The sequence below is a fragment of the Colius striatus genome, chromosome 1, assembly GCF_028858725.1.
Source record: "Colius striatus isolate bColStr4 chromosome 1, bColStr4.1.hap1, whole genome shotgun sequence".
NCBI classification, from domain to species: Eukaryota; Metazoa; Chordata; class Aves; order Coliiformes; family Coliidae; genus Colius; species Colius striatus.
In genome coordinates this window covers 155,966,489-155,981,038 of record NC_084759.1, presented here as the reverse complement: position 1 = coordinate 155,981,038, position 14,550 = coordinate 155,966,489, and the positions used below count along the sequence as shown (strand labels likewise).

The window sequence follows — 14,550 nt, the reverse complement described above, 5'->3', positions numbered from 1 at the left end:
ACATTCTATGCATTCTGGGCTCCCATTCAAAATAAACAAATTTTTAAAGACAAACCCTAAATCATATGCTGGAGAAGAAAACCCTTCATTTTTCTCTCTTGTTCAGAAATCACATCATAGCAACGTAAAATAAATGAACTTTTGCCACCTGTAACTAAAGCTGCTCCACAGAGAGCCGTCTCCATCCAAACAACCCTCCTGGAAGGGAAGAAGATTCCTGGATCCAGAGAGACCTCCTGTGCAGTCATCAAAAAGCTGATACTGACCGTGCCTGAAGCGTGCATCTGAGGAGCAGAGTGGGGAACAAGGCACTGCCTGCCCCGAAGGCAAGCAGAGGCACTACCATGCCCAGTGAGATGGGAGAGGTGAGGCGTGAAGCTACAAGTGGGTCAACACACACTGAGACCAATAAATACATCTAGGAGGAACAAAACCACCCCTGGGCATTCAGCGTGACCAAAACCTTTTATTTTCAGCTCTATTTGCTCCAGACCCTGATTTCCCACTCAGATCAAGCAAGGACTCCAAAACCTGCAGGACTGCTTTCATTGTTTTGGAATTGACTGAGCAGGTTTCCCAACTGGAGGGGGTTTCAAGTCAGGTCTCAAAGATGCAGGATCTCATAAAATTGGTGTTTCTGTTTTACCATTCCCTGGGGCAAGAAGGGCTGCTCAGAGCAGTCTCAGTTGCTCTTGTGCCTTAGGATTTCACCCCTCCTGGGAAACAGCTCCAAGGATGTCCTCAGAGGAAGAGCATTACTCTCCACAAAGGCGTGTACCAAAGTCTTGTGCAAAGCAGATGGCAACACAGTGGGAGAAGAGTCATGCTGGGGATTTCCAGGGAAATCTTTGTTCCCTGGGCCCTGCTGTAGGGAGGAGACATGGGCTGGCTCAAGGTAGGGCTGGAGGATCTGGGAAGCATCTCTGATTTCCTCTTCTGTGTTTAACTGTGGTGCAGCCATCACAGCATAAGCCCTATTGGAAGAGGCTTGACAGTCTCCCCTTCCACCATCTGCCAAGGCAAAGGGTCAGTGCCTCAGTTATGGGGCACCCAACTGAACCACCCTCTCACCACCCTTCCCTTTGACAGCACAACCAGGGCATCAACCTTCTCCCTTCTACATCTCCACATGACTTTTCCTCCCCCTCCAGCTTGAGTTTCCCACGTATGGAAATCAGTGTACAGATGGAAGCAAGGCATTGGGGAGTGAGAGGCATGGATTTACATGGATTTACATGATTTACCCCAAATAAACACCACTGCACTACACTTCAGAATGCTCTGGCTAAATTATGCTGTAGCTCATCAAAGAGATTTCAGCGAGTCAGCACATGTTGATTTGGAAAGATGTTCCTTTGCAAAGCTGAGTCATAAAGGAGATTGAGAAACTCTGCAATCAGTGATTTAACAGCTAGAAAGATCTGCCAGCAAGAAAGTGTGGCCAAAATTGTCACGCTATATACTACCCTTTATTTCGATGCTTTGCTTTGGGTAAAAGGTTCCATTTGTTTCATTTGTCTGAGTACAACGCATTTCAAATTTCAGATCCTCTCCTCTGTTACTCACAGCAACATTCAATTGTATTGATCTTGTACTTCATCATTTGTGCGGGGAGGTGGCTGACTTTTTTGTCTAACAGCAGAAGACACTTCAATTGCTTCTTTGAACTCCAATTAGGAAAGGCCTTAAATTAAACACTAGGGAATGTAAAAAAAAAAAAAATGAATGAGATTGGAAAACTGTGGAAAAACACACTCAAGGGAGAACAGTTGTCATGGCAACACTTCTCTGCTTTCTCTTGGGATAACAGAAATATGTGCTTAAGAAGACACTTCCCCAACACACAGCTCACATAGAGCCAAACCCAGTTAGTCTCTAAGCCCAGGCATGTGCAGGGTGGGTGGTGCAGCTGCCCACCCAGCACAAGCTTGCGCTCTGTTGTCCCAGCACAAAGAGCCCCAGTGCCAGAGCACACGGCCAGTGTCTCCCTGCACACCCAATGCCATGCTGTCAACTGAGCCGCGATGCAGGCCAGGAACCGCTTTCCCACACCAGCTGCCTCTCCATGACCTCATCACTCCAGAGCACCTCTGTTGCTTCAAGCAGGGTTGGGGAGAGGCTCACAGCTCATGGTGTTCAGTTGCATCAGCTCATGCGATCCCAGAGTGGGAGAAGGGCCATGACTCACAAGAGTCCACTCTGCAGATCAGGCTGCAGGGCACGTGAAAAAAGGAGGCATTGGCCTGGTCCTGTGCTTGATACATGGCAGTGAGTTGATCTATATGCATGAGAACTCAGATCCTCAAAAACACTGAAACAGCTCAGTCCCAGTGGTATCTTTCAGGATGTGATTTCTGGGATCTTTCACTTCCATTTGTACTTTTGGAAAATATGTACCTACAACTCCTCAACCCAGTCTTCTCACTGGGACTACATAGACGATAACATTTGAGGCTGCCCCAGGACCTTGGGCTGCTGAACAGTGCATCTTCTTCCACCTCATTCACTCAAGTTTCTCCACATGGAAACTGGGGGCTGAGCAGCAGTGAGGGGTATGGAAGCAGCACACAGCCAGCTCTCACCTAGGCACACGATCTGGATGTGGAATTAAACAGACAGCACTTTAGGAACCAAACAGAACTTACACTGACCCATCTTCTGCAGCAGCTCCCACGGAGGACCAGAAAAAAAGCATCCACCACGGCTGAAACCTGTCTTGTGCAACAGATTCTGCTGAGAGCAAAGCAGAGATTATGAATGAGCTGACAAAACCAGCCTGCTGTTGGCATAGGCACCAAGCAGAGACAGAGTAGCTACACTGGAAGTGTTTCATCCATTACTGTCAGAGAAGTCACTTTTACCACTGATCCTTCTCCAATAAATCATGTTGCCAAGCAGTTTTATAGAGGCGTTATACATCCAAAGCTACTTATGGTCCCGTTAAAAGAGATGCATTTCTGTTTTAGTTCAGTGTGGTTGAAACGCTGTCAAGAGAAGAAAGAGCATCGCTGCTCAGAGTGCTATTGTAAAAGAGGTATTATTGTAATTACAGCAGGAGGGATGATGTAAGATAGGAGCCACCATCTTATTTTCTTGTCCCAGCGCCTTTGGGCAGCCTTGCAAAGCTGAACATTTGCAACCACAAGCACAATAGCTGCTCACACACCCTTTGCCATGGTGATTGATGAAAATGGGGAAATAATGATGTTACTTTCACGTTCACCATAAATCACCCATCCCCTCAAAGTGACTAGAGTGTTATAAGTTTGGCCGTATTTATACGGATAACTTAACCAATTAGCTCTTTTATAAAGGCTGTCGTCTTCTTAATGCAGTGTTAGATATATTTAGACATTTGTCTACAAAAGAAAGTATTTCTTTCAGAAGCTAACAAAGCTCTCATTCTGGCATACTTAAAACCTCCCTCTGCAAATGTTCACCCTGTGGCTGTGCTCACATTAGCAAGTTATTCAGTGACAGCAGAAGCCAGCAGAAGCCAGATGAAAGCAGAGGGTCTGAAGCCACATAAAATACCTACATATATGCCTATACATCTATTTATACATGCACACTTAGAGACATATTTACACAGATACACACATACACACTGTAGTGATTTTGTCCCAGCTAGCAACTAAATACCATATGTAAGGGTAAAAGTGAGAAAAGTCATGGGTTGAGATAAAGACAGTGTAATAAGTAAAAGCTATGCATGCAAGCCAAGGAAAACAGCGAATTGATTCATTATTTGCCATAGGTAGGCAGGTGTTCAGCCATCTCCAGGAAAGCAGGGCTCCATCACATGTAATAGTCACTTGGGAAGATAAACACCATAAGTCTGCATATATCCTCCTTTATTTCTTCTTCCCTCAACTTCTTCTTCCCCATCATGCTGAGCGTGATGCCATATGATGTAGGATATGCCTTTGGTCAGTTGGGCTCAGCTGTCCCATCAGTATTCCCTCCAAACTCCTTGATCCCCCTCAGCCGAATCATTGGTGGGGTAGGGTGGAAGCAGAAAAGGCCTCAACTCTGTGCAAGCACTGTTCAACAGTAACAAAAACATCCCTGTGTTATCAGCACCATTTTCAGCACAAATCAAAAACACAGCCCTATACCAGCTACTATGAAGAAAATCAACTCTATCTCAGCCAAAATCAGCACATTCTCCACCTCTTATCCCATACCATTTATACCTTGCTCAGTTACCATGCTGACCAGCACATTCTCATTAACTGCCATCCTGCATCCCATCCATTGATACAATACACAGATATCATTGCCTCAGTCTACGGACCACTCCTGTAAAATGTCCATGAAATGCCCAGAAAATATCCAGAAATGTCCACAAAATATCCACCAAGTTTATTTAGTCCGTAACTTATGGGTCCCTCTGTTATAGTGGTCACTCAGGACAGGAGAGATGGTATGTTGCATGGAGTTATTTGGCACCAAAGAAAGCTCAGGTCAAGTCACTGTTGCACTGCTTCTTATCAGACTTGTCCTCCACTGCTATAGTAATTCCTCTTAAATGCAACTCAAATAATGGGTTACAATAATTTAAAGGTATTTCCATTATAATCTCTACCCCTGGTCCCTTTAGACCACATCATAGGGTCTAACACTGCAATGAACTCCTTCCCTTGCCCTTGCTCTGGCTTCAGCTTATCCACAGGCTGCAGTCCCTTAGGGGTGTACAGGCCCCCAGAGGCTTATCTATGAGCCACAGTCTCTTTGGGGATGTACCTGCTGCAGCATAAATTATCCACAGTCACAGTTACTTAGAGGTGTACCTATTCCAGCAAAGCCTTACCAATAGCCACAGCTCTTTCAGAAGTAAGTCTGCTCTAACATGGCCCTACTCATGCCTGTACTCTTTGAAGTGCTCCAGCACAACCTCATGCACAGCCAGTGACGCATCAGGGTTTATCTGTTGGTGCGTGGACTTATCCATAGCCACAGATGCTTTGAGAGGTACCTGATCTGATGTGGATTTACTCAAAGCTGCAGACGCTTCAGGGTGTCCTGCTCCCACGTGGACTCATCCACAGGGCACAATTCATTGGACTTGAGCTCTCATTGGAGTTGCAAACTGTCCAGTACAGCAGCACAGAAACAGTCACGATGCCTTGGCCATCTGCCATCAAGCTCATGGCCACGGCTGTTATCAGAATGATCCCAGGCACAGCAGAGTAAGATGATAGGCAGGATGGCAGTACAGCAAGCAGTGTAGGCAAAAAGCAGTCACTTAGGAGCATAAGGATTTAATTTACAGTAAGGCAAGCAAGCCCCATGGCAAGTACAGAAGCTTGACAATGGTTAAGGAGTAATAACAGTCATAAATTCGATCTAGCACACTGCAATCAAATCTGTCATTATCTTGAACCCTTCAAGCCCCATATTGGGCACAAAAAACCCAACCTGTTGTGGCTAACCCCAGCTAGCAACTAAGAAACCCAGAGCCACTCGCTCACTTCCCCACAGTGGGATGGGGGAAGAGAATTGGAAAGGTAAAATTGAGAAAACTCAAGCATTGAGATAAAGAGAGTATAATAAATAAAGCAAAAGCTGTGTGCAAGAGCAAAGCAAAGCAAAGAATTCATCCACTACTTGCAACAGCAGGCAGTTGTTCAGTCATCCCTGGCAAAGCCAGGCTCCGTCACACATAATAGTCACTTGGGAAGACAAATGCCATCACTACAAATGTCCCCCCTACCTGCTTCTTTTTCCCCAGCTTTATAAGCTGAGCATGGTGCCATATGGTGTGGGATATCCCTTTGGTCAGGTGGGCTCAGCTATCCCAACTCTGTGCACATCTAGCCCACTTTCTAGCAGAGTGCAGTGAGAAGCAGAAAAGGCCTTGATGCTGTGTAGGCAATGCTCAGCAGTAACTAAAACATGCCCGAGTTATCAACACTGTTTTCAGCATGAATCCAACATAGCCCATACCAGCTACTGTGAAGAAAATCAACTCTATCCAAGACAAAACCAGACCTCACACATACATGTATATAAAAATGTGGGGGTTTATGTGGCTGGCCAGAATTGAGGCCAGCAGGAAAACTCTTCCAGATTATGTTCCTATCAAGTGGAGTAGCTTAGGAAGCTGGTCTATCCAGCACAGCTAAATCTACACAGGTGTGTATGATTCCCATCAGGACTGTGCTTTTGAAGTTGGCTCAGTTTAAATGTGGCCTTTCTTGTGGCTGACCCTACCACCACCACAACACTTCGCATAGCACTGGGAGGCAGCTGCTCTGATGCTGATAAACAGCAAGAGCACTCCTGTCTCTGGAAGGGAGGGGTAATTCCCAAGGCCTTTACCCCTCTGAGCCTATCCAGCCCAGCAACCAACACCAGCAGCCATGGAGAAGCTCCATTTCAGCACAAAGTAGAGTGATGAGAGAGAGCCACAGGCAGCAATCCAGCCTCTACTGCACGTATCCACTGCATTCCAACAACATAGCTCAGCAGATGCTGACAGCGCCAAGGTGCCTGAGTAAGAAGAAATGTCCACCTTCCAGTTACCCCTGCATTGTCTTCTTAAATCTACCTGCAACAGTTAATGGCATGATGTCTGGCCAAATATCTGAAAAGTACCGAAATGTTCCTCTTTCAGCATGTCCTTGAGACAGAAAAGGGCATTGCACAGGCCTAGAAGAGAAGCAATGAAGTCCTTGGGCAATCTGTTGCACTATTATCCCTTGGAGAACAAATCATAGGATCAGAATTATTCCAGTTGTAAACAACCTTTAATATCGAGTCCAACCACTAACTTCACAGTGCCAAGCCCATCGCTAAACCATATCCCTCAGCACCTCATCTGTGCATCTTTTAAATACCTCCAGGGATGGTGACTCCAAATCTAAACCTCCCCTGGTGCAACTTGAGGCCATTTCCTCATGTTTTGTACGTTATTACTGGGGAGAACAGATTAACCCCCAATGCACTACAATCTCCTTCAGAGGGGCGATCTTATTAACATTTATAACTATCTAAATGGTGGGTGCCGGGAAGTTTGGGCAGAACTTTTTTCTATGGTAGCTAGCAACAGGACAAGGGGTAATGGGATGAAACTGGAGCACAAAAAGTTCCACTTAAACATAAGAAAAAACTATTTCACTGTTCAGGTGAGGGAGCCCTGGCACAGGCTGCCCAGGGAGGGTGTGGAGTCTCCTTCCTTGGAGGTCTTCAAGACCCACCTGGACACATTCCTATGCAATCTGCTCTAGGTTGACCTGCTTCTGCAGGGGAGTTAGACTAGATGATCTCTAAAGGTCCCTTCCAACCCACACCATTCTATGATTCTATGATCTACAGGGAGTGATCATGTCTCTGATCAGTCTCCTCCAGACTAAACAACCCCAGCTCCCTCAGCTACTCCTCATCAGATTTGTTCTCCAGACCCTTCACCAGCTTCATTGTCCATCTCTGGACATGCTCCAGCAACTCAGTGCCCTTCTTGTAGTGAGAGGCCCAGAACTGAACATAGTATTCAAGGTGGGGCCTCACTAGTGCTGAGTACAGGGGGATGATCACTTCCTTCATCCTGCTGGCCACACTATTTCTGATCCAAGCCAGGATGCCATTGACCTTCCTGGCCACCCGAGCACACTGCTGGATCATATTTGGCTGTCAACCAACATCCCCAGGTCCTTTTCCACAGGGCAGCTTTGCAGCCACTCTGTAGCATTGCATGGGGTTGTTGTACCCCAAAGGCAGAATCTACCCTTTGGCCTTGTTAAACCTCATACAATTGGCCTCTGTGGAGAGGGCAGAAGAGAAAGTGGTTTTGTGTTTTTTAATCAACAGTTCAGGGCTCAACTGCATGTAACCAAGCCACTGTGACCACACTGGACTCAGGTCAAAATCCAGAATGGATCTCTGACTCCTGGCCCCACCACAAAGAGGTTGCTGGAAATCCTCTAATGTCAACGGCAAATCTGGCTATCCAAAGCAACATGCACTTGCAGTGACAGAGGTGTATCAAAAAGCTGGCTGGCCCAGCTGCCTACAGAACAGAAAGGCAACTTGCTGGAAATCCTCAGTCAAAAAGTATTTCTGCCCTTCCACATGCAAAGATCTCCTTGCTGTAAGGCAAAAGGATACTTTGGATAGTAAGTTTAACTTGAGTTTAAAAAGCAACTGGAAAATGCATGGGAAAAAAGTCTATCTGGGCCTACCAAGCACAACAACAAAAATCCCTGAGCGACACTGTACTACAGACAGGGAAATATCAGTCTACAGTTGCACTGATCCTGTCATCTGTCTCAGGTTTCCACTACTGTGCATCACTGTCAGTAGAACACTGAGCTAGATGAACCCCAGTGTGACAATATGGTCTAACATTTCCAGATAGTAGATGGTGTTGACATTCAGTCATGAATATTTGCCTGAACACTGTTGGTGAATCCCAGCCATAGGAACACACAAGTGCATACATCATCTTCTTCAGGTGAGCAAGCCTGGTAGTTTCTACACCAATAGAAATACATTAGTCAAAGCCTCTCAGAGGCTGGAGACAACAAAGAAAGAGGTTAGTCCATCAGCTCCCATCTCACACAATCAGATAATTCAGGGACACACAGGATATCTAAAAAAAGCAATTTATTGGAAAAAGCATTATGATTATTTATAGATGTTGCAAAAGATTAACTGGTAACCTAAAGTCTTTCAAATCAACAAACACCTGAGCTCACTGAACTCCAGTCAATGGTCAGCACAGAAACTGCACACCACATTATTTTAGAACTCTAGAAAATGCAGATGGAACACAAGCATCTTTGCAGGTACAGAAAAGGCAATTTGGCTTGCATAAGATTTTGGTATCAGTTAACACTATTTATGAAACTGTATCTGCTTACTGCACCCAAAAGGGCAGATGCAGAGCTGCTGTGATTACTTTCACTGTTGGCTCAGAAGCTCCCACTCTCTGTTCAGAGCACAGGCATGTTATGAAAAAAAATGCTGCTCAGATGTGTAGATCTGTTCATACCAGGTTGATTATTGGTTTTCTTATCATCTGAGATTTCATGGGAGAAATTTTGAGCAATTTCTGGATTTTGATCGTAGCAGGACATCCACCACCGCTAGCCAGAAAGGACCATGTGCACAGTCTACATACAAGTCCCATAATGAACAAAGGAATGCACAGAACAGCACTGTGCTCCTCCATTCCTCACCCACACAGGTAAAAATAATCTGGGACTCGAAGAGGTCCCTTTGGACTGAGGGACAGCCTTAGAGGGACCTTTGCTTTGCCTAACTCTTGTGATTTCCCTTTTGAGTCTCCTCCCCCGCACTGCAATCACTAACTGCAGTCAGTAGCTTTTCCCCTGGTTTGGGTTTGGTTTTAACTACATGCTATCTGCTCTTTTTACTGATTCTGATTAGCTGCTTTTGCACACAGGTGACTGAAACTCTCTCATGAAGTCCACAGCAAAGCTCTTATATGGCTCAGCAAGACAGAAAAGGCACGTCAGAACCTCAGGTTTTCTCCTTTTAGTGCTGAGATTTGTTCTCAGAAAGCAGGCTCACGTCAAACAGCGTGACCAGCCAGAACCTGTCATGCTATCTGACAAATCTCTCTTTCAGCTCCAGGGGGAAAATGGCTTTTGGAAAGCACCTGAACTTTGGGGTACTTTGGCATCAGGGGAACACACTTCTTTCAGTGGAGGTAACAAATCATAGAGGCATCCACAGCAGCATAGTGTGCAAGCATGTTATCCTGCTGCCTCCCTGGCAGAGCTGACAGCTAAAATGCTGGTTTCATGCCTAACAGTTAAACATTGACAGTCTTCCTAAAATGAGACTCACCCTCACTATTGTATTTGAAGTTTCCAAAAGGCTACTCATTTGATGTAAATCCCTGTTTTCAACAACAGCCAGGTTTCTATCCTCCTTTAAAGAAGGCCTCTGCTCTCAGTAGCCCTTGAGAAACTAACATCATATTCCAAAGACTTGCACCCACAGTAGTTCCACTAGATGGTCACTATACTGCAAATATACCCTCAGCTCAAAAGTGCTTTTCACAGCCTCTATTTTTCCTAATTCAATTAGATTACCACTAGACTTTTGAGCTTTGGCCCTTGCACAGGCTAGTTTGAAAGAAACATTACACACAAGCAACAAGGTGAAGAAATGATCCTGGGGTGTCCTTATCACAACATCCAGCTGCTACCTGAGGTCGGGATATGACATACCCTAAAATGCCTCATCTCAAACAGGAGGATCCAGAAACCTGGATCTTCCTCTAACTGACATTTTTTTAGTCAGATGACAGAAGCTTTGCTCTCCTGCTCACTAGGAGTCAGTGTAAAGGATGTGTATTTTCACTGTGCTGTGTTGGCAGCAACACTCATGTCTCTTTACCCTGTTTTTGGAACTGCCCAGATAAAAGCAGCATTTTGCAGCTGCAGCATGCTCAAGAAGATAAAAATGTCCCTGTACGGACTTTCATCCTGTTGCCTCGCCTGTCTCAGGTGAGACTAATACTCTCAGGGCTTGGACGTGACTCCTGTCAGGCACCAGTCTTGCTAATCAAGTACTTTTGGCTGTTACAGCATTGAACTTTGGGAGCACAAGAGAGATAAAAGCAAGCCACGGCAAGATCACAAGAGTCTGTGTGGTTGAGGACCACATAGGTCCAGAAAAAAGGGGCTGGATTGTCAGGATTCTGCAGTGTCCTTCTGAAATGGATGGTCCGTAAAAGTCCAAGGCATAAGTGTGGAGGAATGCAATGATGGTTTTCTGTCTCTGCCAAATTATTAGTTACTATTTACCAAATTATTTCAAAGAGCACAGGAACATAGTGTGAGGAGGTTATCAGCGCAAGCCAGCACAACAGGGAGCCAGATGCTCACTCCTTCACAAACCAGACCTCGTTGCGTCGCCCGTAAGGCTTCATAGGGGGGTCGTAACCATTGCAGAAGTAGAAATCCTTGCAGTATGCAGCTTCACTCCCCAGAGCAGACTTCAGCTTGGCAGCGTAGTTCACATAATCCACCTCTTTGGCGTAGCCACCAAATTGCCTGCAAAGAAACCACACACGCAGAGATGCTGAGAAGTCCTGGCAAAGCACAGAGAGGAAGGGACGGAGAACAATATATAGCTGCAATATATCCAGCAACCCATTTGGGTCCAAGTTCTGCCAACACGTGCTTGTTCTCTGTGAATCAGCATGCTTTGACAGATTAAGTCTGAAGGGTTATACAGCCAGGATGTAGTCATCCACTGGCAGATCTCAAACAGACCCATGTGTATCAGTCAGCAGCATGACCCTGCCCTTTGAATCAATGCCATATCAGGGGAACAGCTTCCTAGAACATAAGATTATCTCCAAGTCTGCTCAGCCCGCAGTCCTTACACCAATGCTGTCAACAACCATGTTTATTGTGGTGTGAACAACCATCTACTGGAAGCCAGACCATAAAGAGAAGCCAAACTCTGGCTAGCCAAAGGAAAAGTGGAAGTAGGAACAGAGATGTCAGCAATTATGGCCCACAACGCTATTTAGAAGTACAGGGCAGGAACTGGTCTGGTTTATGTTGATAACCCACTGACAAGAGCTGTTTGTACATCTGCCTGCACATCACCACCCTGCCTGAGGGCCAGGTTTGAGACAGAACAGCCTGTTCTTGCAGAAGTGGCCCACAGCAAAGGCCAGGCAGCAGTCATCAGCAGGCAAGAGAAGACAGAGACAGCTTAGGGTCAGCTGAAATATGTCAAGCAGAGAGGCACAGAAACATCCATGGGGTTAAACATGAGGTGAAGACTTTATTGCTACTGTGATACTAGTTGGAGTCCAGGTTGTCAGTCAGCCAAAGACACTCAAAAGTGACCTGAGGCGATGCCATGGCTGCTTGTTTCCATGACGGACACTGGCATGAGTCCACCTAAATGACACCTGTAGTTTGATATGAATCACACCAAAGGACATTCCTGATGACTAAGAACCATCTTGGTCCTAGAAAAACTACAGTTTTCAGAGGTTAGAAATGACTCAGTACCATTATATTCAACCTACCCTGCTCTTCACTTCCCCAGGTGAAATAAAAGAGTCCTTCAGAGCTACACTTGTTTTTCCAGCGAAAAACCCCCAACCCATCCATATTCTAAATTGCAGCATGACCAATGCTAAGAAATGACATAAAACACCTGTCTTCAGTCTAGGAAGACATATCTATCTCTTTCTACCACGTGCACTGCCTTCACCCAGCAAGTCACCTGGTAAAACCAACATTGCTCTTCAGAGCACAATAGAGACCTCAGTACTTGGGATGGGAAATCCCAGGATTCATTCCTTACGTGGAATAAACAGTCATCCCCTGTCTCTCTTCAATCTTAATGCTTTCATCACTAGGGCAAGGAGGGTCGGCTTGAAACTGGCTCGGGATCCGCAGAGAGACCTTCACGTTCTGCTGTAAGGAGCCATCTTCAGCAGGAAAAGCAGTGATTGAGACAGGAGCAGTCATGCCCATTCCAACCCCTGAAAGAGACACACTGACATTACTAAAGAAGTCTAGATTCTTGGGAACTCACAGACTTGACAGGAGATTCACAAAAGCTAATTCTGGTTGAGGAAAACTCCTCACACTGATCTCCTTGTATAATTAGTCAAGAGTTAAGTCCTCTGGGGTATGCAGAATAGCCACATTAGGCTTCTGCTTGGGCCAGACTTTTCACTCCACACAAGAACCCTGGGAGAATAAGGGCCCAAAGTGACCTCTGGATGGATTTTATTAACGATATGGTTTTGTGGCTTTCAACCATATAGCTCAAGCCACGAAGACACTGTTGTTCTATAAAAACAGACTCTAACACAACAGGGTCTATATTTCCAGGGCAGATCAGAGGCACATGTAAATCTACATGTTATCATCTGCACTTAGCAGTAAGGCCACAGCCAACACCAGGTGATGGGAGTTTTCTACTAAACCCTTCCAGATGCTTCCAAACATTCTGCAAGTTCCAGTGACCCAAAACTCAGAGAGCTGTTATGGGTTTCTCCAGGACTGTCCACACTGTCCAGGAAGAGCATGGCATTTTTCTGCTCATTACATGCCATTGAAAAACATTTTTCTTCCTTCTTCTTCTTCCAGCAGTTGAGAACGTCCAAACCTCAGGATCAGGCAGCCACAGAACCAGCTGAAACCAAGTCATCTTTGTCATTTATTTTGCTTTGGTGTCATACCTGTCTTTGTGGCACACATAATATTTCTTTCTCCTACAGAAACAAAAATCATCACCTTTCCAAAACATGCTGCGCAAAAAGCTATTTCCCTCCACATCCAGTTTCTACTCTCATACAGACTACACAGGTCCCTCTACCAGATGCCTGAGAGAGGTATGTGAGCAAATGTACATGTCTTAAAACTATTCTGTGGCCTTATCCTCCTGCTATGGATGATTATTGATGTGCATGCTTTAGTAAATTGGGAATTGGAAGCAATCACCTGGAAGAATCATTGTATGATGTACCATTGTACGTATCACTATGAAGTACCATTAAAAAGCCAGCTCATTGTTCATTACCCTTTCGTGAGTACAAATAGCCAGAGTATATGGTAAAGTATCAAGGTCATAAAAGTTATTTCACAGCCTACAAGAGCAGATCACAGAGCTGAAGTGCCCCAGATATCCTGGATATCATGAGCAACTGCTCACCCAGGGAGCTGTGATAGATACACATGTGTCTGTCCTCACTTTATCCCAGCTGAAAGGCAACTCACTCCTGCTTAAAAACACCATTTTTGAGACTTTACCCTGAAACAGAGATGGGTTAGGAATAGACTCATAGCACGAGTTGGCTGGGCACACTTTAACCAGTGGCAAGTTTATTCTTACCAGCGAGGTGGCCATCCCCATCACTAGCCCTACGTGCTGGGAACTGCAAGCCAGGCAGGCCCATGAATGCCATTGCCTCCATGCATTTATCTCTCACTAAGCAGCCTTCAACCACAAACCTGCCGAGCCCCGCGGGGCTGGGAGTATTTCTCACCCTTGTCGTTGCTTCCTCCGACGTACTTCAGGAGCTTTACCGCTCCTTCCTTCGAGGCTTCGTCAAACGGCTTCCCCGTCACCTCCACTGCCGCAAACCGCCCACCCTCGCACTCCCGCTCCTCGTAGCCGAGCTCCTCCTGGGGAAGGAAGGAGATGTGGAGGAGTGGCTGGCAGCTGCCCGGCCGCGCTGGGAGCAAAGCCCTGCCCGGAACACCCGCGCTCCCCCTCGCTGCAACTCCTGCTGCCCGGAGAAACGCCGCGGGGGCACACAGCCACGGCCGCCCGCCACAACACCCACCTTCTCCGCCTTGCTCAGCACCCGGTAGGGCCAGGCCTCCACCGTGCTCAGCAGGGAGTTCTTGATCATGCCCAGCATGGTGCCGCTAGACTTGGCTCGGCTCGGCTCTGCTCGGCTCGGGCGAGGTGGGAGGGCCCAGGAGGCGCCCCGCCGCCTGCAGCGCTGCGCACCGTCCCCAGGGGGCGCTCGAGCTCCGCCTGTGCCGCGGCGGGGCTCGGGGGGCGCGCCGGCCGCCGCGAGTGAGAGAGAGG

At 46.5% G+C, this 14,550-nt stretch overlaps 1 protein-coding gene across 9 annotated transcripts; it reads right to left on the bottom strand.

Moving 5' to 3' along the window:
- Positions 1-1,447: 1,447 nt before the first annotated feature.
- Positions 1,448-14,433, bottom strand: HEBP1 (heme binding protein 1). Of its 9 annotated transcripts, none has more exons than XR_009820318.1 (6): positions 14,300-14,432; positions 14,000-14,138; positions 12,307-12,487; positions 10,880-11,030; positions 2,398-2,595; positions 1,448-1,697 (listed from the first exon to the last, which is right to left on the bottom strand). XR_009820318.1 is itself a non-coding variant. In XM_062013970.1 (6 exons), the coding sequence occupies exons 1-6, from the start codon at positions 14,375-14,377 to the stop codon at positions 1,651-1,653; spliced, it is 684 nt and encodes a 227-aa protein (XP_061869954.1). In that variant the 5' UTR covers positions 14,378-14,433; the 3' UTR covers positions 1,448-1,650. The 9 variants fall into 9 exon arrangements, 8 of the variants coding, with proteins under 8 accessions (XP_061869954.1, XP_061869962.1, XP_061870009.1 ...); XM_062013970.1 differs by lacking the exon at positions 2,398-2,595 and adding an exon at positions 2,646-2,733 and having other exon boundaries at positions 14,300-14,433; XM_062013978.1 differs by lacking the exon at positions 2,398-2,595 and adding an exon at positions 2,646-2,730 and having other exon boundaries at positions 14,300-14,433.
- Positions 14,434-14,550: the final 117 nt, after the last annotated feature.

Excerpts from the sequence above, each read along its gene's own strand:
- HEBP1 (XM_062013970.1), bottom strand. The coding sequence starts at position 14,377 with ATGCTGGGCATGATCAAGAACTCCCTGCTGAGCACGGTGGAGGCCTGG. Across the intron at positions 11,031-12,306 it reads GGGATGACTGTTTATTCCAC|GCAATTTGGTGGCTACGCCA; the intron begins GTAAGGAATGAA and ends GTTTCTTTGCAG. Across the intron at positions 2,734-10,879 it reads CTTACGGGCGACGCAACGAG|CAGAATCTGTTGCACAAGAC; the intron begins GTCTGGTTTGTG and ends CTTTGCTCTCAG.